General features: G+C 34.8%; 1 protein-coding gene across 1 annotated transcript in view; it reads left to right on the forward strand.

Moving 5' to 3' along the window:
- LOC145671424 (ATP-dependent translocase ABCB1-like) overlaps positions 1–23,875 on the forward strand; it is a 190,824-nt gene that overhangs the window by 137,192 nt on the left and 29,757 nt on the right. Inside the window, exons 15-19 of the mRNA XM_081740597.1 lie at positions 3,559–3,689; positions 11,441–11,579; positions 12,892–13,035; positions 18,756–18,857; positions 19,533–19,694. Coding sequence (XP_081596723.1) covers positions 3,559–3,689; positions 11,441–11,579; positions 12,892–13,035; positions 18,756–18,857; positions 19,533–19,694 — 678 coding nt within the window. The remainder of the gene's footprint in view (positions 1–3,558; positions 3,690–11,440; positions 11,580–12,891; positions 13,036–18,755; positions 18,858–19,532; positions 19,695–23,875) is intronic.

Consider the following 23,875-nt stretch of genomic DNA (forward strand, 5'->3'; position numbering starts at 1 on the left):
GTTAGTACAACTTTAGTGCCTGTACCTTTGAGGCACGAGGTCCCACGTGTGGTTGCTAGTGAGAGAATCAAACACCGTACGTTGGTTCAGATCCTACATTAAACAATGGTTTTTCACCTATATAACTCGCTGCTGACAGAACGTAAATATACGGTAATTTATAAATAAACAATGAAAAGTTTATTAATAATTGGCAAACATTCAATTTACTTTAGCAAAATAGTTTTCCTAATTCCAGATCAAAAAACAAGAGTAAGATACTTGCTATATAGGCAGCTTGAGTACCAAGTGGCCTAAATTCAAAACTGAAATTTTCCAGGAAAGAAATCTGAAGTTCAACGCCTCATGAAATAATATACAAAGAGTGAAAAATTGACTGGCTGGACCGAGACTCGAATCTGGGACCTTCGCATCCCGTGCCGATGCGTTAACCACCACGCAACGCAGTCCACTTCCTGAAACAACCACTCACTCCCGAAGTTAGTGCACTCCACTCAGACCACGTGGGTTGTACCACAGACCACCCCTGTGCTTGGACAATATTGTGATACAACCCACGTAGTCCGAGTGGAGAGCACCAACTTTGAGGGCGAGAGAGTGAGCGGCTGTTCTGGGGAGTGGGCTGGGTGGTGCCCTCCCCGCTGGTCCAGTGGCTAGCACGTGCGCCTTTGGTGTACGGGGTCCCGGGTTCAATTCCCGGTGGGAGAGCTTTTGGAATTTTAACTGTCCAGGATATGTGTGTGTTCGTGTCTCTGTCGAATTTAGTAAAGATCAAAGAGGCTTTGTATACGAGGAAACTCGGGTTGCTCAGGAAACTGAGGTATGATCGGTTGATTTTTTTTTTTTTAAAGGAGGCGTAGTGTTAACGCATCGAAACGGTATGCCGGAGGTCGCGGGTTCGAGTCTCGGTCCAGTCAGTCAATTTTTTTACACTTTGTGTGTTATAGAATTCACATCTACAGAGGGACCTGTTGTGTTTAAAAAAAAAATCGGTTGTTTCCTCATAAAATATTCACATTTTTGTATGTTGGCAACCGAAACGACAACTAGGTAGTGTACGATCTAATACCTTAGTGTTTACAAAAATATTTTTAAAAAAAGATATCTATGTGTAGAAATGAATGATAGCATTAGTTCATTTTCATAATTTTTCAAACTTAGGTTAATTGGCATCCAAGCGGTCCACATCTAAAGAAAATAAACAATCTCTCTTAATAATACAAAATTATAATACACAATTAAGTGTACCTGAAAATTTACTCTAGAAAGAAGATATTTACTAAACAAAAATATGCCATATTTTATACTGGCAACAGGAATATTTCTTTAGATGCCATTTATATGTTATATGTATACCTTTATTGTAGCTATATTTTTCAGAATATTCATGTATGTTATACGAGTAACAGGTACCCTATAAATATGCACTCGATATATAATGACACTGTTATTTGTAACTTTTACCTAGTTCATTTGGTATGACATAATATAGCACCATAGTGGGATTGTAGCTGCTTGTATAACTCAAAATTCCAATAAATTAAATTATTATTAAGAAAGAAAAATAAAATTTGTAACATGTAGATTAAATCATATTTAACATCATTTTGACTTTATTTATATATTTATTTTAGAAAAAGTAATAACGAAATTTATACAGTGGCGTATTTAGGATTTTGTTTCGCGGAGGGTTATGCACAACACATGAATAAGCACTTATATTTTTCCTTTTCATCCTTGAAAACCAAAACATGCAAGGGCATCGTTGGGGTAGCAACGGGGGCAATTTGCCCACCTGAGTTACAGAATTAAATATATCTTTTATTCGATTGTCTACTAATATACTAGAAAAAAACGTGAAACTCGTATGTCGGTGGGTGGAGGATCTTACCCCTCCCCAAGGCATGTCTGAAATAGTGTTCTTGCAAACATACGTTGAATAATTGTATAATATCATTTCAATTTAACTGATTTCATTTTAGAAAAAATGGAAATATTCAGTTTTATCTGTGTACGTTTTTACCTGAAAAAAAAAAAGTTGAAAGAAATTCATCCTGAAATACACTGATTGCAGTTTTAATGACAAGAATTGTAGATTGGTGAATCTTATGTGATATGATAGACACAAAAAAACAGCAGTGAATCTAACCTTTTTTTTTCTATTCGTAGAAAAAACAGGAAGCATCCTCTTAGCCTACCTAATTTCCCGAGCTACTTATTCCCCCTGATTTTCTTGATTTTCTTTAATTCTAAGATTTCTTTATAACTAAATGATGTAAATATTCCTTTGCTAAATTAAACTAAAGTCCCGTTATGCTGATACCAGTGCAAGTTGGTATGAAACACCACTTTCACTTATCAGCTCCTCTTAGTTTTGGTATTACTGACGACAGCCGACTTGAGTCACAACTAACAACGGTCGAAAGTATGATAGGAGAAACGAAAGAAAGTAAAAACTAAGAAAAAGAAACAGAAGAATAGAATGGACGAAAGAAAGAAAAAAGAACGCAGTTCGTACATGGAATGAAATTTGACAAATACAGTATTATTTCTGAACAAAGAGCATAAGAAAATGGAAAGTCAATGAAATTCTTAGAAATGGTAAGAAAGATGTAACTACCTGACATATTCGTAGATCAGGCTATAGTCCGAAAAAATATCTATGACGTTACCACATCGCCAACTTTTTGGTGACTGTAGTTTCTAAAGGAAGCTTTAGAATGTATTACAATTTATACAATAATTTTCGTTTTATCTATTTTGACCTGTATACTACGGCAGTCTATTGTGGTCCATGGGCGCCATATTTAGAACACGCGACGCGGTTTGTTGAAGTTTAGCGTCCGTTTTCAGGAGGCTTTGACCTACAGTTTAAGGTGAAATCCAAATCACCGCAACACATTCAAATTTCAAGCCTTCTGCACCGACAGCCGAACCCGGGACCTCGTAAATAAAAGGCGCCGCTCTAGTCACTAGACCAGAGGGGAGGGCTAACACCCTTTATATATATATATATATATATATATATATATAGATAGATAGATAGATAGATAGATATAGTTTCAAAACAACACCGCAGAGTTATAGGCTACCGAAAATATGAAGAAATGGACTTTAAAGGTCCATAGCTCCAAAACTATGAGACCTACCTTAGTAGGGTCAAGACTTCACTTAGGAACTAATATGTACTCTATCCAAAAATCCATATTTCAGAATCCTAGGGTACTTACGCAACAATTTGTATAGAGGGAGTTTGGCTACGGGCATGTAATGTGAAATACTCACCAACTACCTCTATAAAAATTGATGGGGAAGTACTGTGTATATATTAGCACTGAGGAAACTCAAGCAAAGTTCGTATAAATTATTGTGAACTTACTAGAATGTAATAGGTGCATATGATTTAATAAGACATTCAGAACAGAAATACATAACTGTGCCTAAAAACGTAATGTATTTAATTTAAAAGATGCTTTCTTGGTTATACTATCCAGATTTGATAGAATATGCCGTTTTTACGAATCATAATAAATAAATAAATAATATTAATATTTGTAGGATGGCGTGATTGCTGAGTGGGGAACACACGATGAGCTGATGTTAAAACAAGGATATTATTATGAATTGGTGATGGCTCAAACATCACAAGATGATGATTATATCTCAAGTGATCCTGGAACTGCTTCAGAGTAAGTTTTCTCATGTTTATCGATATTTGCCATCTGTTTAAGACAAGCAGAATATTTAATTTTATCTAACATATACAAAAACATTTTAAAAAGTCAATTCAGCAAGTTATGAAGAAGTTCTGTGTGTGAGGTATCCAAATTTATACTGACATGAATATTAACAAAGTTTCATACAAATATGGTATAAAATACAGGGTGTATCATATAAAACCGGTACGCCTCACGTACGAGATTCAAGTAACACTAATAGCAACAATGAATAGATAACAGTAACATTAAACAGTTACCTGTTTATAAGAGATGCTAGAAATGGTAGTCATAAGCATCAAGGCATCGCTAACCTCGTTTGATAGCATTACTAGCAACATGCTGTAATTCTGCAGAGCTAGAAGAGTACCGGTTTTATGTGGGATATCCTATGCACATATAATACATATTAGTAATAAAATATACACTTTTTTCATCCTATTTCTTCACTTTCTCGCCTTCCATCTTGTTAGGCTGAACTCCATCTACAAGCTTATCACATGACCATGTGACCCAGCATTTCCAATATGGCGTCTATCTCGACTTTTCACACTACCATTTTTATCCTTCAATATTTCTTTATTTTCTCCCTAGCTTTTCTCCTTGTTATCTGATGAAGTGTTAGTGAAAGAGTTCAGAGTGTACTTGTTTGAGTGTTGTGATTACCCGTCCAAAAGTTTTTGATCAACCTGGATTTTTGTAAGCATTTACTGTGATCCTCTTATTTTGGCACGAGAACTTTACCGCTCTGCATCAGATGTGCTACTGCCTAAAGCATAGAACTTGATGACAGTTGAATCGAGGTCTGAGAGGTAATGCAGATGATATGTCCAATTATAATTCTTAAAATTGATGCCAAAAAAGGATATTTCATATAGATATCACATAGAATAAACAAAACAGTGCAAGGCGAGACAACAAATTAGTTTTGTTAAACGATATAGATACAGTGGAAAAATGCAGTGACAGAAATTTAAAAGAAAAATCAGTTTTCCAAATTGCAGTTCTCTATACCTTATTGCTGGCTCTAAAAAACCTACAAATGCCATTCTTTGCAAAATGTTTACGACGGTCAATATACATCATTCTTGCTCAATTGTCGCTCAGCATATGTAATGCTTGTCGTTACTATTTCAACGATCAACAATGGAGCATACGATACCACTTTTCAAAGTATGGTATTTTTGGTGTTCTAAACGTTAGCATATCAACAAGCTATAAAGAACTGCAAAATTTGGGAAACTACTTTCTCATTCCATTTTTTGTCACTACATTGACCCTCTTTATTTACATTAAAAAAAAAAAAAACTAATACCTTGCTTCACCTTCCACACTTTTGTTCATACTATCAGGCACGTAGCCAGGATTTCGTAACAGGGGGGTCCGTGACATGAATTACTGTGGTTATCACACGAAGGGCTCAATCATTCTAAACTATTTTACTAGCAACATATATTGGTTCGTTTACCCAGGACTTCGTAATTGGGAAGGAGGGGGCGTGACATGAAATACTGTGGTTATCACATCAGGGGCTCGATCAATCTAAACTATTTTACTGGTAAAATATATTGGTTTGTTAGGACAATAAAATGAGGATATTAGTAAGTATTATAATAAGAAACTATAAAGAAATTTCGAGTAAAAGAATTTTAAAAAATATTGAAAAAGATTTTACAATATTCCTTTCTTTGTTCATTCAAATATAACAATTTTGCTTTCATTATGACCTCAACTATTGAAAAAAGTACATATCCACTATTGTAAAAAGTACATATTCAATAATGTCTTGTAACATGTTTTACAATATCTGCGTTCCTTTCTTTGTTGACTCAAATGTTAACAGAAATTTCTTTCCACAAACTTTTTTGTTTTCATTATTCCGTCAATTTCTATCTATTCCAAATGACAAGTTAAAGAAGCAATACAAAACTGTTTCTCAAATAACATGCTTGATACTGCAGAGAAGCGATGACGAAAAATTACGATAAAAAAATGTCCATACTATTACAGAACGGCACTATGTTTTCGAAAGCTTGAAATTTCCCTGACTAGTACCAGAAATTCTGAGAATTCCGTAACTTTTCTAGAAATTTCAAGAAATTGTTTTTGTTTCATCCTTCCTTAATTTTTTCATTTCTGGTTTCAATGGGGGGGGGGGCAGATCCCCGGATCCATCCCTCGGCTATGTACCTGATACTATGCAATATCTATATCAAATCGTCTTATTTGGTTTCAATTTTAATAGTTATGATTTGACATCATCTGCAGTACCTCTCAGATTTCGATTCAACTGTCAGCAAATTTGAAAATTTGATGCTATAGACAAGAGTACCTCTCTTGCAGGACAATAAAGTTCTTGTGCGAAATAATAGGATCACAGTAGATGCTTACAAAAATCCGAGGTATTCGAAAACTTTTGAGCGGTAGTGTATATACAATATATATATATATATATATATATATATATATATATATATATATATATATATATATATATATATATATATATATACTTAAAATACCAAATTCTTTTATTTTTGATCTATTCTTTTCTTAAAAGGCAATTGATTATCATCAGAATTATTTTTCTAATATTATCTGTAGAGTTCTAATTTTTTGAAACAAAAAATAACCAAAACTGCAGTTTTAATTTTTTTAAAAATTCAGATTTATAACACATATTAGAGGTAATATGATAGAAAGATGGCGAAATAGAATAAGAAAAAAAATCAGTATCATTCGTACAGAGGAAATTTAAAACAAAAAACTTCATATAACAATAATGGAATGTTTTTGTTAAAAAATTATTCATTCAAAGTTTTGTTCGAAAACTCTCCAAACTTTGTTCGAAAAATGACAAAACAGAAATGTTAAAGAATTATAGTAAAATCATACATAAATAACAGAATAAGTTTTCACAACTGAAAAAAGAATTCAGAAAACTTCTAGTTAGAAAATGTACATTTTGAAATTTATTGCAAATAATATAGAATTATAGGAATTAGAAATGTGTCATTAAGAAACTCGTGTCCCCATATTTCATTGCTTGGTTGGTTGACTCGATGCTAGCATTCCTTTTCAATACCGAAGCAATATGAGCAGGGCCGCGCCGTGGAGGGGGCGACGGCCTCGGGCGCCGAAGTAAGGGGCGAAAAATTTGGGAGAAAAAAGGAAAAAGATAGGAAAAATTGCTTGTAATATATGTATGAAGGTGCCGTCGTATACTCTCGGCCCGGGCGCTGATTTTCCACGGCACGGCCCTGTATATGAGGTAACATCCAATCTCCCACTATTTGAAAGTATAATCAAAACCACTACTTTCTATTCGAGACAAGTATTGTTATTGGGAATCGAATCTGGGACTAGGAGAAGCATTAAATAAGTGGAAGAAGAAGAAGAAAAAAGATTATCTGATTTTAATTTAGCCATAACAAATAATAATGGAGCATACGAAAAATAGTTTTTAAAAGATTTGGGGAAATAAGAAAACTTTATTTTGGTAAGGAAAAAATACATATTATAATGAGTTGAGAAACTATCGTGAGTCTGTTGAACTAAAATTCCGGTTCTTTAACCGTATATGCAAGTGAAATTTAAATTTCTGTATATTTATGAACAAGTGTGATCGTAGACAAACATCAGAAAACTTGAAATACATACTGAACTAACTAGAAAGAAATGCTTTTTTTTGTTCCATGAACAAATATTTTCAGTAAATGTACGGAAGTCACATGACGAAGTTATTGAAATTATCATATTATTTGCTGCGCTTTGACACTTACCACGTGTTTTCAGTCAATTAGAACTTCACAAAAATTGTACTAAACGTTTTACCTAATACAGGCACCATGTGTTGACGGTCATTTTTTTCAAAATGGTGACCGATATGAAAAATCTTTTGCCACAGTGCTCTTTAGTTTTTAAAGATCTATCGAATGAGATATTACTCGACCTATGTTTCCATTTAAACTTTCGAAGTTGGGCTTTGGGTCCCCATGAAGGGTGGCCGTGGTTGTACCGCGATAATACCATTCGATGTGCCCCATGGCATTTCTTATTTGAGTTTTTGCTCAGTTCATTTATTTTCATTTATTTTATATTCTTCGAGATATTCCAGTGAAAAGATTAAAATGGGCCACCCTGTGTATACAGTGTGTTTCAAAACAACACTGACAATGTTTGGAAGGTGATTCCTGACACCAAGATAAGACAAAAAGTATAAATCAACCTGGGTGTACAAATGCTTCCTTACGGAGTTGTACGCTGCCGAAAACATGAAAAAATGAATTTTAAAGGTCCATATCTCCAATACTAAGGCACCTACCGTAGTCGGGTCATGACTTCACTTACATGTAACCAGTGCTGGACTGGCCACGTTGGCTACTTGGCAATCGCCAAGGGCACGAAGATCAAAGGACCCCACAGGGATCACGAGGCGCAGGATCTGTAGGCTTTGGTCGAATTTTCGCGATCTCAAATACTTTGTTGAGTCTTCCTACCAAAGAGATTGTGAAAGCCTAATTGCATCTTTCCGTAAGAAGTCTTCTCAGCTCTCCTCATCAAGTAAAGAGCTGCGTAAAAAACTGTCAGAGAAACTGAAGTAATTTCATGATTATGTTTGATTGTCTCAGTATTATTGTAACTTCGTTTGCGATCTGTTTTGTACTACATATTTATTCAATACAGAAATATGATTTTGTCACGCATCATATTTTGCAACTGACGTTAAGTTTATATATATATATATATATATATATATATATATATATATATATATATATACATACCTGGGGGACCTTTAAGGACCCGCGCCAAGGGCCCTCAACTTGATCACAGTCCTACATTGTATGTAACTTTTCCGAAGTATAACACTCCGATTTTGATCAAATTTGGCAGGTCGATACTACACATAAACTAAACAAATACGTTTTTTTTTTTTTTACTTTCTGCGGAAAATTGCTTTATGGAGCAAAAGCCCCCATCCAAAAGTTTAAAAGTTGGCGCCCGAAAGTCAAGAAGAAGTGAATTGAAGTGAATGAAATTGTGCACAGATATTGTAGATATAAAGTGAGGGAATACGTATTTCGTATTTTCAATAATAATAATATTAATAATAATAATAATAAATAAATAAATAAAAGAGTAAAAAAATAAAAAAATAAATAAATAAAAAACGATTGGGTGGGGCACGTACCCGTCCAAACCTTTGATCATGAAATATCAAAAGTTTTCCCTAACAGTATATCAGTAGTGCCTAAAGGACATGAAGAATTAGAACTAAACATTGTGTAGTGACAATACGCAAAAAATAAACGAATACGGATCTTTTAAAATTTTCTGCGGAAAAACTGTTTTAGTTGGCAAAAACCTTCACCCTAAATTTGAAAGTTGTTTTCTGAAATTCTAGAAGTGGACCTAAGTGAGTGAAACTGTGCACAGATATTGTAGATGTAAAATGAGGGAATATGTGTTTCCTATTTTCCTAATAAAAAAAAATTAAAAAAATAAATAAAAAAATAAATAATAAAAAAAAACGGTTGGGTGTGGCATAGACCTTCTAAACCGTTGATTACGAAATATCAAAAGTGCAAATAAGTATACGTCAGGAGTTCCTAAAGGATATAGAAAATTGCAACGAAACTTTTTGTAGTGACAATTCTCAAAAAATAAACGCCCACGTGTTTTTAGTTTGTGCGGAAAAACAGTGTTGGGGCCAAGGTCTCTTCCGAAAAAAAGTAAATATTACCGTAGTAGCGCAGGAAGGGGTGGACCGAAGCAAATAAAATTATGTGTAGATATTGTATATGTAAAATAAGACCTTTCGTGTTTCCCAAGTGTATCCATCCGATTTGCTTTAAATTAGGCACATCAACGGTAAACAGGAAATAAATTGACATGAGTTTTTGTTTATGCGGAAAAACATTGTAAGGGTCAAATGCACCTCCCGGAATATCTACTATAAAATACGCTATATTGTTTGTGCTTACTGTTGATGTGCCAAATTTAAAGAAATCGGATGGAGACACTTGTGAAACACGAAAGGCCTTATTTTACATATACAATATCTACAAACAATTTCATTTGCTCTGGTCCACTCCTTCCGCCACCCAACGCCTCGGTCCACTCAACAGTTTTTTTTTTTCTTTTCAGGAAAATACGTATTCCCTCATCTTACCTCTACAATATTTGTGCACAATTTCATTCACTTCGATTCACTTCTTGCCTTTCGAGCGTCAACTTTCAAACTTTTGAGTGAGTGCTTTTGCCCCTAAACCGTTTTTCCGCAGAAAATAAAAAAAAAAACACGTATTCGTTTATTTCATGTGTAGTATCTACCTGCCAAATTTGATCAAGAGTGTTACACTTGGGAAGTGTTACATGTTAGGAACTAGTATGTACCCTATCCAAATATGCATATTTCAGAATCCTAAGGTACTCACGCAACAAGTTTTATAGAGGTAGATGGTGAGTTCCTTAAATTCTATGCTCGTAGCCAAACTCCCTCTATACAAATTGTTGCTTGAGTCCCGCAGGATTCGTAAACATGTATTTTTTTAGATAGCACACAGATTAGTTCCTAAGTGAAGTCTTAACTCGACTACAGTAAGTCCCATAGTATTTTAGCCATGGACCTTTAAAGTTCATTTCTTCATATTTTCGGCAGCCTATAACTCCGAAAGAAAGCATTTGTGCACCCAGGTTGGTCAATACCTTTTTGTCTTATCTTGGTGTCAGAAATCACCTCCCTAACGTCGGTGTTGTTTTCAAACACCCTGATATAGAATAACGTGAATGAAGACTTTTTCCTTAAGTATTGAGCTAAACTGGAAATTATATATGTTTTATGTAAGACTATCAACCAAAGATTTTAACTGTAATTAATACCTACGCTTTATACAAATTGATTTTATTAGCTAAAATTTATTTTAAACTCGATTTTTTCTATATCTTCACAAACTGTTTTGCCTCCTGAGTAAAACTATCTGTTCATGATTGCTGACATTTATTTTAATGCATAACCAGCGTTGATTACCCTCTTCGCTCGGTTGAAATAAAAACTTTAAATGCCCAACTCCTTTATATATGTTCTCTCTCCCCGTCTCCAAGTTGCGGGGCTGAATTTGGATTTAAACGGCATCGAAAGTGTCACTGTTCGTCTCAGTGACCTCGAAAACTATGGATTTGACACTAATGTCGGTCATTTTCGATGATTTTTCTATATCTCCTCTCCTCAAATTGCGGGGATTTAAACGGCATCGGAAGTGTCACTGTTCACCTCAGCGACCTTGAAAACTATGGACTCAACATTAATATCAGTCATTTTCGATCATTTTTTTTAAATATCTCCCTTTCCTCTAAGTTGCACCATCAAAGCGAAGTAATAAAACCACTCCCAGTCCCAAACCTCATCTATGTTGAAAATTTGATCGAGACCAGCCTCGTGGTTCAAGAGTTAGTAAGTATATATATATAATTATTTTTAAAACTAAACATTCTGGCTCATCAAACGCAAACACTCCCAGCCTCGAACCTTATTTATGTTGAAATTTTGATCGAGATCGATCGAGTTATTCAAGAGGTGCGAAGTCACAAACATAGTCACTTTCATATATATTCAATTAAAATTTCACCATGAATCATTGTAGAGATTTCCTTGCAACCGTCTGCCTGTAAATAACAACTATTATAGTTGGTTTTAAAATGTTTTCTTGTCTCGTTGAAAGGACTTCCGCCTTAAGTGAGCAGCGTCGCTTAAGAAGACAAAGTTCTCGGCTTTCTCATCAGAGGCGCAGACGGTACACTTCTCGCTCGTCTTCAAGTTACCAAAAAGAAGAAAAGCAAATGGAGGAAGAACTTAAAGAGGTATTTTATTTAATATTTAATTTTCATTTTGAATATAGATTGGATCAGTAAGCAATGCAAATCACGGTGAACCAAAATCTCATTGGAAAAAAAAAAAACAGCTTCAATATTAATAACAACCACGAAAGTATATATGTTATAATGGTAACAAATTTTCAACAACATTATTAATAATGACTACGGTTGGTTATTATAAGAGTTATGGTTATTACGTAAATCACATTATTATTATTATTATTATTATTATTATTATTATTATTATTATTATTATTATTATTATTATTATTATTATTATTATTATTATTATTATTATTAAGTATTCTGCCTTTCGGCAAGTCCTGGTACTAATGAGGATTTTTTTCAGTTTTAGGTTTGGGCCTCGAAATGTTCTTCCACGTTTCTTGATCTTCAGCTACCTCTTTTAACTTCCAATATTTTCTTCTGCTTTTCAAATCATCGATCAGTTGTTTTCTTCTTCTTCCTATTCCTCGCTTCCCTTCCATTTTTCCTTCTATGGCGGTATGAAGAAGACAATTTCTTTGTAAGATATGTCCAATCGAATTGGCCTTCCTAGATGCATCCTCTTCTCTCCTATCCGTTTTAAAACATCTTCGCTTGTTGCTCTCCCTCTCTCTCTCTCTCTCTCTCTGTCCATTTTATCTTCTCCATCTTCCTCCAACACCCTCTAAATATTTCTTCTCTAACTTCTATAATGTCCAAATCTCTGAACCATACAATCCAATATATAGTCCATATATAGCACTTGACCAACTTCTTCCTAAGTCCAATTTTGAGTCTGCTAGTTAAGAGTGATCTTTTTTTGTTCAATGCTTGTTTGGCTATGGCAATTCTTGACCTGATCTCTTTGGTGCAGTAAGCGCCTCTCGTGAAAATACTTCCTAGATACTTGAAATAATCGATTTTTCAAGTATTCTTTGTTCTACCCTGACCCGTAAGTTCGCATTTCCACGGGGTATTCACATGACTTTTGATTTTTCGATGTTGATTTTCATTCCATATGGTTTCCCAGTGTCAACTATTTTGTGAATCATCTCATGTAGTCTCTCTTTGGTTCTATTAATTGCATTACACAAAAATTATAAAATTAAGAGACAAGCTTAGAAATTCCTTCTTTAACTGAACATTGCCAGTTAATAAAATTGAACCTGTTATATATTTCTTGATTATATATATGCGTATTAGATACAAGACGATACCAACATCACATTTGTGTGTGAAGTGTGCATGATTTATGAGAATTTTTACCAGTTTCTTAAATAATCTTTTACATTTACTTTTCATAAAAATATAGGAGAAGATAGAACCATCAACGCTATGGCGTATATTGAAATTTAATGGTCCGGAGTGTTGCATGCTAACTGTTGGACTGATGGGCTGCGCTGTTGGTGGAGCTGTTATGCCAATATATGCGCTTTTCTACGGAGAAATGTTTGCGGTAAGTTACTTCTTCTCTCTTACTTTAAATAAAATAATATAACAATATTACATTAGTATCACTATTAGGTATCAGTATTATCTTAGGCTGAATGAACTTCAAAGATAATGATCTTAATATTCACAACTAGGTCAAATGAACGAAACTGAGTTAACGAAAAAAAAGGGACCCACCGATAAAGACTGGAACATACGTTGGAACTGATTTTAGGGTTGCTATTTCGAAAAATCGAAAAGAGGATCTAAAAGCTTGAAAGAAGAAGACAAAAATTCTTATACCATACTTTGTTATAATCATTGTAACCTGGAAAGAGGGCAGATTTTTTTTTTCATTCTAGACACATGACTAGTAGCATCAATATCATTGATGATTTATGATATTAGCATTATAAGTCGCAGCTTATTTTGCTTCCCGAATTGGCCTAAGACAATAGATCTGATATACTCTAGAGCATAATAGCCAAACCGTCGATCACGAGCTATTAGTAGCTCACGGGGACATTTTCAATAGATCGCGTTAACAGTTCCAGGGTGTCTATTTAAATTCCAAAATGAAATTTCGTGACTTTTTCGTGACCTTTTCTTTACCAAATCATAAAATTTCCTAATGTTTTCAAGAGCGAATTTGGGTGCGAATTAGACCGAATTTTCCTCCATGCGATAAAAACGTACTTTGCTTGCGATTTGGTAGCGTCTAAAGCCGACGATAGACATTTTTGGTAGTGAAATTTGACATTTTATAGAACAAAATTTTTCAATCAGTACTTACATTTGTACAGTTAAAAAAAAATCGTGACCCAAAAGCTAAATTTCGTGACTTTTTCGTGACTTTCATGACCGTTTTCTGATTTCGTGACTTTTTCGTGACTTTTGCGTGACCGATAGACACCCTGAGTTCGGTTGGCTAACCTTGATTCCTCCACTGAGCTCACGCTAACGACAGGGGGCACTGACAACAACAACTGCTTGTTTTTCCCGCGCAACTGCCATTGTCAGCCTCATCTCACGGTTGACTGTACGCGTGGGGTTGTGCACGTTATGTTCTTCGTGTGTATATTAGACATTTGCTAACTTGGATAGTTTGATATCATATTTACTAGAAATTTTATGTTTATAGGCAATAAACAAATGTAAGATTATTTTTTAAAAAAAGTTAATAGTTCTTTTGGTTCGTAGGTCACAGTAGGATTGAAAAACATAGTTCTTTTGGTTCATAGGTCACAGTAGGATTGAAAAACATAGTTCTTTTGGTTCATAGGTCACAGTAGGATTGAAAAACATAGTTCTTTTGGTTCGTAGGTCACAGTAGGATTGAAAAACATAGCTCTTTTGGTTCGTAGGTCACAGTAGGATTGAAAAACATAGTTCTTTTGGTTCATAGGTCACAGTAGGATTGAAAAACATAGATCTTTTGATTCGTAGGTCACAGTAGGATTGAAAAACATAGTTCTTTTGGTTCGTAGGTCACAGTAGGATTGAAAAACATAGTTCTTTTGGTTCATAGGTCACAGTAGGATTTAAAAAGGATACGGTAGCTCAGAAGCTTCGTAAATTTAGTGGCCACTTGTCTAAATGAACTTGAAAGGTATTTATCTTAATATTCACACGTAGATGAAGTAAACCAAATTGAGATGTAAATCAAGAGAAGGGGATAGATTACAACACCGATAAAGACTGAAATCTACTTTGGAACTGATTTTAGGATTGCTATCCCGAAAAATCGAAAACAAGATCTAAAAATTTGAAACAAGAACACTACAATTCTTATTTATGAAAATTATAAGTTGCAACAGTTTCAATAACGTAACGTTATCTTCATCAAACGTTAATTGGCATACTGATATACAATTTTAATTGTTATTTTCTATTAATTTTTTAATATGTAACAATAAGGTATTTTATTGATACAGAAATCAAATACAAAATTCATTGATTTTTAAACGTAAACAATAAGTAAATTCTTTTCAAACATCATAACAGATTGATTTTTTGTGCGTATTGTCAGAATTTTACTAATTTAGGGCCAATCCTACCATCTTCTGATGTCTGTCTGATATAAATATCCTCCTGACACTTTTCCGATAAGTGTTCAACAATGTCCTGATAACAACCAGGTGACTGATAAACCCTATCAGCTGGTTAGTACTTTGACAGGAAGTTCAATTGCCTGTTAACAGCTATCAGCTACTTGTTAGTTGTCATGTAGTGAATCATGGACGAAATCGAAGAATTGTTGATGGTGTCCGAGGACGATGAGGAGATTGTTCAATATATAGCGAGGCCTAGAAAACCATTTTAGCTCGAATATATGCCAATTTATAACGATAAGTAGTACCCGTTGGCTGCAAGTGCCCGCACATAAGCGCCATGTAATTTGTGTGGTTAGAAGATGAAGAAATATATTCTATATAAAATATAGAGTTTAATTATTGAAATTGAATGATATATAAAAACATATCTAAATTATTAATCTAATTTACATATTTTTAGAGGTGGAATATCAAATAAATGAATTATTTAAATAATTAAAAGCTCAGATTGTGTTATTACGTGTAGTATTATAAAATGTAGTTTATTACTTAAGTTTGTGTTTGCCTTTACGATAGTGTACCCCTAGACAATAACGTGCATAACAAAAAATACCGGTACTCATTTCTGTTTCCCATGTTTTCAATAGGATAATTTAAACAAGCATACTGAAAACGCACTTGACGTTTCAATTGTTCTTAGTATGAGCAACAGAAAACCAACCAATCAAATGGTCCGTTAAAACCTTGCTTCGGGTTAACTATCTGACAGATTATATATCAGGCACAGTATATTGTAGAACGAACCACGGGTTAAAGTAACTGACAACTTCCTGATATCTAATTCTGACTGATAGTAATCAGAAAGAATATCAGGATATTGTAGGACTGGCCCTTAGAGAATTCATATAATCATCAAATCATCGAAATGTACAAAAGATTAAAATATCAAATAAATAATTAATTTCCCTACCCACACAAGAGGAAATCACCAGAACGGATTTCAAATTACCTGGGAATGATTTAAAAGAAAAAAAAAACTATTGTCCAATATATACAGGGTATTTCTAAACAACACCGACAATGTTTAGGAGATGATTCCTGACACCAAGATAAGACGAAAAGTATAGGTCAACCTGGGTGCACAAATGCTTCCTTTCGGAGTTAAGGGCTCTCGAAAACATGACAAAGTGAATAGGTCCATTGCTTCAATACTTTGGGACCTACCGTAGTCGGGTCAAGACTTCACATACCAAGTAATATGTACCCTATCCAAATATCCATGTTTCATAATCCTGCGGTACTCACGCAACAATTTTTAGGGAGGGAGTTTGGCTACGGGCATGTAATTTGAAGTACTCACCAACTTCCTCTATAAAAGTTTTTACGGAAGTACCGCAGGATTCTGAAGCATTAATATTTGGCATGTAATAGTTCGTAAGTAAAGTCTTGACCCGACTACAGTAAGTTTCATAGTAGTGGAGCTATGGACCTTTAAAGTTCATTTTTTCATGTTTTCGGCAGCCCATAACTCCGAAAGGAAGCATTTCTGCACCCAGGTTGATCTATACTTTTTGTCTTATCTTGGTATTAGGAATCACCTCCCAAACGCTGTCGGTGTTGTTTTGAAACACCCTATATATATATAAACTATTCTTATTAGAGTACAAACACCTCGTCCAGTTCCTCTTCAGGTGGTAAAGTGCCAAGACGTTGCCACGTTGGATAGGAACGGCTATGCGCTGTATTAGTAAAGATGTAGAACGAAGGTCACCGAAAACGCAATAAGCCCGTCTTCCTACCTCCCTAAAATTCTTATATCATACTTTGTTATAACCATTGGAGAGTTGAAGAGTTTCGTCCTAGACACTTGACTGGTAGCTTCAATATCCTTGATGATTGATGATAATACCTAGGTAGTATTACAAATTGCACCTTACTTTGCTTTCCGAATTGGTGTAAGACAATATTCTAGAGCTGATCATTAATAGCTCTATACATTCAGTTCTAGATATATTTCTCTCGAGTATACTGTTTCATCTAAATTTGTTCTCCTTTCCCAAAGATGTCTATTCATACGTCATTTTTTGCATCTTCAATTTCATGGGGAACGTGTGTTTCACTAAATCAGTAGTTTGTTGCGTACCCTTGTCAACTGCACATCAATCATCGTTAAAAAAAAAAAAAAAAAAAAAAAAAAAAAAATCCAATGTCAGCATAATGTGAGAATATAGCAAAAACACTCTGATAAACAAATAAATTTAGTGCAACATGAACTCTGAACGATTTCGAAATAACGTACCTTAAATCCCCCGAAATCGGAACAGTTGTTGGGCAATATCTCGGAACGGGAAGTCATAGAGAGATGATATTGGTATTGATCAATACTTAAAAGGATAGTGAACATTTGGTACCAAAGAATAACCAGTGGCCACTGGTAAAACCAGTGGCTAATTAGCCAGTGACCACCGGTTACTAAAATTGTAATGTATGTATTCTAAAGTGGAATTATTTTTACTAATAAATGAGATAAATATTTTTAAAAAAATGTTTTCATGAAATTATTTAATTTTCAAAATTTCCTGTTTTTTTTCTGAATCACCCTGCAGTTCAGTGCCAGTTTCATCTTATTAGGGTAGTGTAGTTCTCGGATAGAATTAAATTTTAGGTTTGTATACAAATGCGTTGTCGCTGATTTTTCTCAAAAACTACGTATAGGATTTTTACATTCACCCATATCATTTCGTTCAGCTTAATGAGGTATGTTAATTGATATAAGTCTTGTACGAGGGTCGTTCGGAAAGTAACCCTCCGATTGGTCAAAAAAGAAACACCAAAGTAAATAAGAATTTATTATATACATCTGAAAACTACTTCTTTGCTATATTTTTAACACAATTTTTATAAACATTCCAGCACTTATCATATTTCTGCACTAGCTTAGAAATTCCATCAGCAGAAAAAATCTTCTGTGTGTGCCTTGAGCCAGCCTGTGACCGCATCTTTCAGCTTCTCATCATCACCAATGCACTGAAATCATGTGACACAGTCCTGAAAATTTGTGGAAATTCATCTAAAGCTCCGAAATTTGAAACTTCGATTTTCACGAAACTTTTCCATCGATTTTCTGAACGAGTTCGTAAGTGACCACTGGTGGCCTGCCACTACTCTCTTCGTCATGAATGTTTGTTCGTCCACTTTCAAAATGAACGAACCCATTCACGAACAACTCCTTTCCTCATCATACCCTTGGTCCATACACGGCACAGCTCGCACCATGCACTTGGCGGGGTTTTCTATTGTAGCACACATTTTAAGACGCTACAAAAGTGGAACCAGTGATCAGAAACCTTCACTCTACCACGGCTGGATGCAGACTGATCTACCGCGCACGTCTGTGCAAAGATGGTAGCGTTGCCTCCACTACCTCATGCACAGTGACCAATTCGAGGTTACTTTCCGAACGCGCCTCGTATATTTGAACAACTTTTCTTTCCGTTAAACTCCTATAATATTGTAGAACTAAAGACACTTTTTAATTATATTTTTAGTCTTATTTAGAATTCTTTGAAGTAGATTACAAAATTAACTTTCTCTCTTGTCACGAGAGAAAGACACTGTTTTAAACCAAAAGCATTATTCTTTGTGGTGTTTAAAATATAGAAATAGGAATGTTGTTAATTTCAATTTTCAGACGTTCACTTTGACTGGAGATGAATTGCGAGCTTCTGCTGCATTTTGGTCACTCATGTTCGTTGCTTTGGCAGTAGTTGCTGGATTAAGTTTTGCAGTCAGGGTACGTAAAAAAAAAAAAAAAAAAAAAAAAAAAGGATATTTTTACTATCAGTTTTAATTTAAAGTAACAGAAATTGAAGAATATCCTTCACTTTTAGATCTTATTGAACATTTTTAAGAGTTAATAGGGATACAACTTTTCTACCGTATAGCTACCCTGCCTCCCTAGATGGCGGCATGGAGATTTATATACTCATAGCAGGATTGCTAGCAGGCGAGGAAAGCGACCACTTGAGAAGTTAAAAGTGTAAACAGAAATTGAATTATAGCGTTAATTTGTTTGATCAAGTATACAAGTTAATACTTTGTGATTTTCAAATCACTAAAAAATAAAGATATATTCACTACATAAAAAACATATTTCCTTTACTTATATGAATAATTGAGGCGTTTGATGCAATAAGGGCGTAAGTCTGAAACCCATGAAGTTGGAGAAAAACGATGTTGAAACTTTAAGTAGTGTTTTTTTTTCTTACATAAAACAATGTAATATGTAGCATTTTATTCCGATATTGAATTGAAATGCTATCAGGAAACTAAACAAGCATGGCAAAAGCCACAAATGCGTTTGATACAAAAAGGGCGTAAACTCGCTTACGCTCTTATTACATCAAACTTCTCAGTTGTACATTGATTATTACAATGACCATTAATAGTTGATTTTGTTTGGTCACAGCTGTACTTTTTAGCTATAGCAGGAGAGAAGATGACAGTGAGACTTCGTTTGCAAGGCTTCGCCAATATTCTTCGACAATCAGTTGGATGGTTTGATGTTGAATACCACTCACCAGGCCGAATCACAAATCGACTTGCAAGAGATGCACCATTGGTCAGATCAGTAAGGAAGACTTAATTTTGTAGTAGTCTTTGTAAAACAATATTTAATCTTAAAGTTTTACGTAACTAGTACTTTTGTTCGAAATGTTGGGGTTCCAAAAAAAATTCAGATGTATTTTAACAAGGAAGTTGTTTGGCATCGTGAAAGTATCGTAGCCTACTAAACTATGATAATTCAATATTGAAACCAGGAAAAGTAGATTATAACTTTCGGTTCTAATAAGGAAATAATGTGAGACATGGAACCTTTTCATCGGACGCTAAATTCAGATCAAAATCAATTTTTCACAATCCCTTACAATTATTATTGTATAGGAATTAGTATACGGATGTTGTACTAGTTACTGCTATTTCCGGTTTGGGCAGAAGAATAGGACCTAAGAGGAAGTTTATTCTTGGGGTTCGGAACCTATACCGAAAACCGTTTGTTTCTTATCTCTGTTTTTCTTCTATGGGAATCTATAATTAGGACCGGAAGTGACAATAGATTCCTACTACTTCTGGTTGTAATAAAAGAATGAAGTTGGAGATGAAACATATTCTTGCAGTACTCAATCCATATAAAAATGCTTCTCATTTTTATTACTGTTTTTTCACTATGGCGATAAGTGTTCAAGCCGAGAATGATTCAATTTTTTTCAAATATATACATACACCGAACTCAGGCAATCAGAATCGTACTTTGCATGGTGGTACATCTAGACTACGTGTAAAATATTATGGAGTGCATGCGTCTAGTCCCTAAGTTACGCATAATCAAAGTTATAAATCAATTCATCGGGCATATCAAAAATATAACATTATTTTGTCTTTGACAGAAAAATAATAAATAGTGTTTAAATAGTAATTAAAATCAATTGAATCTGATAGAAAAATAATAAATAGTGTTTAAATAGCAATTAAAGGCCAGTCTTGGACAGAAAAAAATAATAAATTGTGTTCAAATAGCAATTAAAATCAATCTGACAGAAAAAATAATAAACACTGTTTAAATAGCAATTAAAGGTAGTCTTGGACAAAAAAATAAATACTGTTTAAATAGCAATTAAAGGGCAGTCTTGGACAAAAAATAATAAATACTGCTCAAATAGTAATTAAAGGCCAGTCTTGGACAGAAAAAATAATAAATATTGTTTAAATAGCAATTAAAGATCAGTCTTGGACAGAAAATGTAATAAATACTGATTAAATAGCAATTAAAGGCCAGTCTTGAACAGAAAAAAATAATAAATACTGTTTAAATAGCAATTAAAGGCCAGTCTTGGACAGAAAAAAATAATAAATATTGTTTAAATAGCAATTAAAGGCCAGTCTTGGACAGAAAAAAATAATAAATACTGTTTAAATAGCAATTTAAGTAGTCTTTGACTAAAAAAAAATAATAAATACTGATTAAATAGTAATTAAAGATCAGTCTTTGACAGAAAAAAAATAATAAATACTGTTTAAATAGCAATTATTAAAGACCAGTATTGGACAAAAAATAATAAATACTGCTTAAATAGCAATTAAAGGCCAGTCTTGGTCATAAAAAATAATAAATACTGTTTAAATAGCAATTAAAGACCAGTCTTTGACAGAAATGTAATAAATACTGGTTAAATAGCATTTAAAGGTCAGTCTTGCAGAGAAAACAAAGAATCAAAATTAAATGAAGGGCGACGAATATTTTTACGGCTATACCTATTTTACTTGTAAAATGTTTTATGTAAAGTTTGGAACTACTAAACGGTGCAGAAATGTGGACATTATGAAAGAGCAACGAAAAACTGCTCGAAGTGTTTCAGAAAGTAAGTTTGAAGAAGAATGGGATAAATTAGGTGGATGAAATTGCAAACCAACATAAGGAAATGTGTGCAAAAATTTGGAAGAGAAGAACAATATTAGAGATATGGCAGAGTGATACAACAGAAAGCATATGGAATAACTAAAGAAAGATTCGTCTCAAGCTATCGTTTCAGGGAAATAAGAGTTTCAAAAGATTTTCTTCCTCCATCCTCAGTGTCGTACAAAATAACTTACATTGCTAAAAGAGTTACGTTGGAGTTTAGCGCCCCTTTCAGCACCAAGATTATGTAAGACGTAGTGCTATAGCTTAATGTGGGATTCAAACCGCATGAGCGTGTACTGGAAATCGAACCCAGGCCTCCCGTGCCGAATTACATGGGGAAGTATCTTACTTGTGTACATAGGAAGACTCGTTGCTTCTTTCATACATAAAAAATCCAAGAAAAATATTCGTTCCTTGTACGCAGTCTTCTTTTATACGAGAACCGTTCAAAAAATAAGCTCCGATTGGTTAAAAAAGAAACACCAAAGTAAATAAGAAAAATTCATTATATACATCTGCAAACTACTACTTTGCTCTATTTTTCAACATAGTTTCCATAAACATTCAAGCATTTATCATATCTCTGTACTAGCTTAAAAATTCAATCAGCAGAAAACTCTCCCGCCTGTGCCTTGAGCCAGCCTGTAATTGTATCTTTCAGCTCCTCAGTATCACAGTCCTGGAAATTTGTGGAAATTCATCGGACAGCACCAAGACTAAACGGTAATTTTCACGAACTTTTCCGTCAATTTTCTGAAAGAGTTCATCCGTTACCACTGATGATCTGCCACTCCTCTCTCCGTCTGCGTAAAGACGGTACCGCTATCATCACTACTTCACGCATAGTGACCAATCGGAGGTTACTTTCCGAACGCGCCTCGTATACACAAGTAAGAAAACTGTTCACCATGTAATCCTTTTAGCAGTGTAAGCGATTTCGATTTTCTAAGGCATTGACGGTAATTTTCACGAACTTTTCCGTCAATTTTCTGAAAGAGTTCATCCGTGACCACTGATGATCTGCCACTCCTCTCTCCGTCTGCGTAAAGACGGTACCGCTATCATCACTACTTCACGCATAGTGACCAATCGGAGGTTACTTTCCGAACGCGCCTCGTATACACAAGTAAGAAAACTGTTCACCATGTAATCCTTTTAGCAGTGTAAGCGATTTCGATTTTCTAAGGCATTGACGGTAATTTTCACGAACTTTTCCGTCAATTTTCTGAAAGAGTTCATCCGTGACCACTGATGATCTGCCACTCCTCTCTCCGTCTGCGTAAAGACGGTACCGCTATCATCACTACTTCACGCATAGTGACCAATCGGAGGTTACTTTCCGAACGCGCCTCGTATACACAAGTAAGAAAACTGTTCACCATGTAATCCTTTTAGCAGTGTAAGCGATTTCGATTTTCTAAGGCATTGACGGTAATTTTCACGAACTTTTCCGTCAATTTTCTGAAAGAGTTCATCCGTGACCACTGATGATCTGCCACTCCTCTCTCCGTCTGCGTAAAGACGGTACCGCTATCATCACTACTTCACGCATAGTGACCAATCGGAGGTTACTTTCCGAACGCGCCTCGTATACACAAGTAAGAAAACTGTTCACCATGTAATCCTTTTAGCAGTGTAAGCGATTTCGATTTTCTAAGGCATTGACGGTAATTTTCACGAACTTTTCCGTCAATTTTCTGAAAGAGTTCATCCGTGACCACTGATGATCTGCCACTCCTCTCTCCGTCTGCGTAAAGACGGTACCACTATCATCACTACTTCACGCATAGTGACCAATCGGAGGTTACTTTCCGAACGCGCCTCGTATACACAAGTAAGAAAACTGTTCACCATGTAATCCTTTTAGCAGTGTAAGCGATTTTCTATGGCATTGACGGTAATTTTCACGAACTTCTGAAAGAGTTCATCCGTGACCACTGATGATCTGCCACTCCTCTCTCCGTCTGCGTAAAGACGGTACCGCTATCATCACTACTTCACGCATAGTGACCAATCGGAGGTTACTTTCCGAACGCGCCTCGTATACACAAGTAAGAAAACTGTTCACCATGTAATCCTTTTAGCAGTGTAAGCGATTTCGATTTTCTAAGGCATTGACGGTAATTTTCACGAACTTTTCTGTCAATTTTCTGAAAGAGTTCATCCGTGACCACTGATGATCTGCCACTCCTCTCTCCGTCTGCGTAAAGACGGTACCGCTATCATCACTACTTCACGCATAGTGACCAATCGGAGGTTACTTTCCGAACGCGCCTCGTATACACAAGTAAGAAAACTGTTCACCATGTAATCCTTTTAGCAGTGTAAGCGATTTCGATTTTCTAAGGCAT

The sequence above is a fragment of the Thermobia domestica genome, chromosome 15 (genome assembly GCF_964235325.1).
Source record: "Thermobia domestica chromosome 15, izTheDome1.hap1.1, whole genome shotgun sequence".
In the NCBI taxonomy this organism is placed as follows: Eukaryota; Metazoa; Arthropoda; class Insecta; order Zygentoma; family Lepismatidae; genus Thermobia; species Thermobia domestica.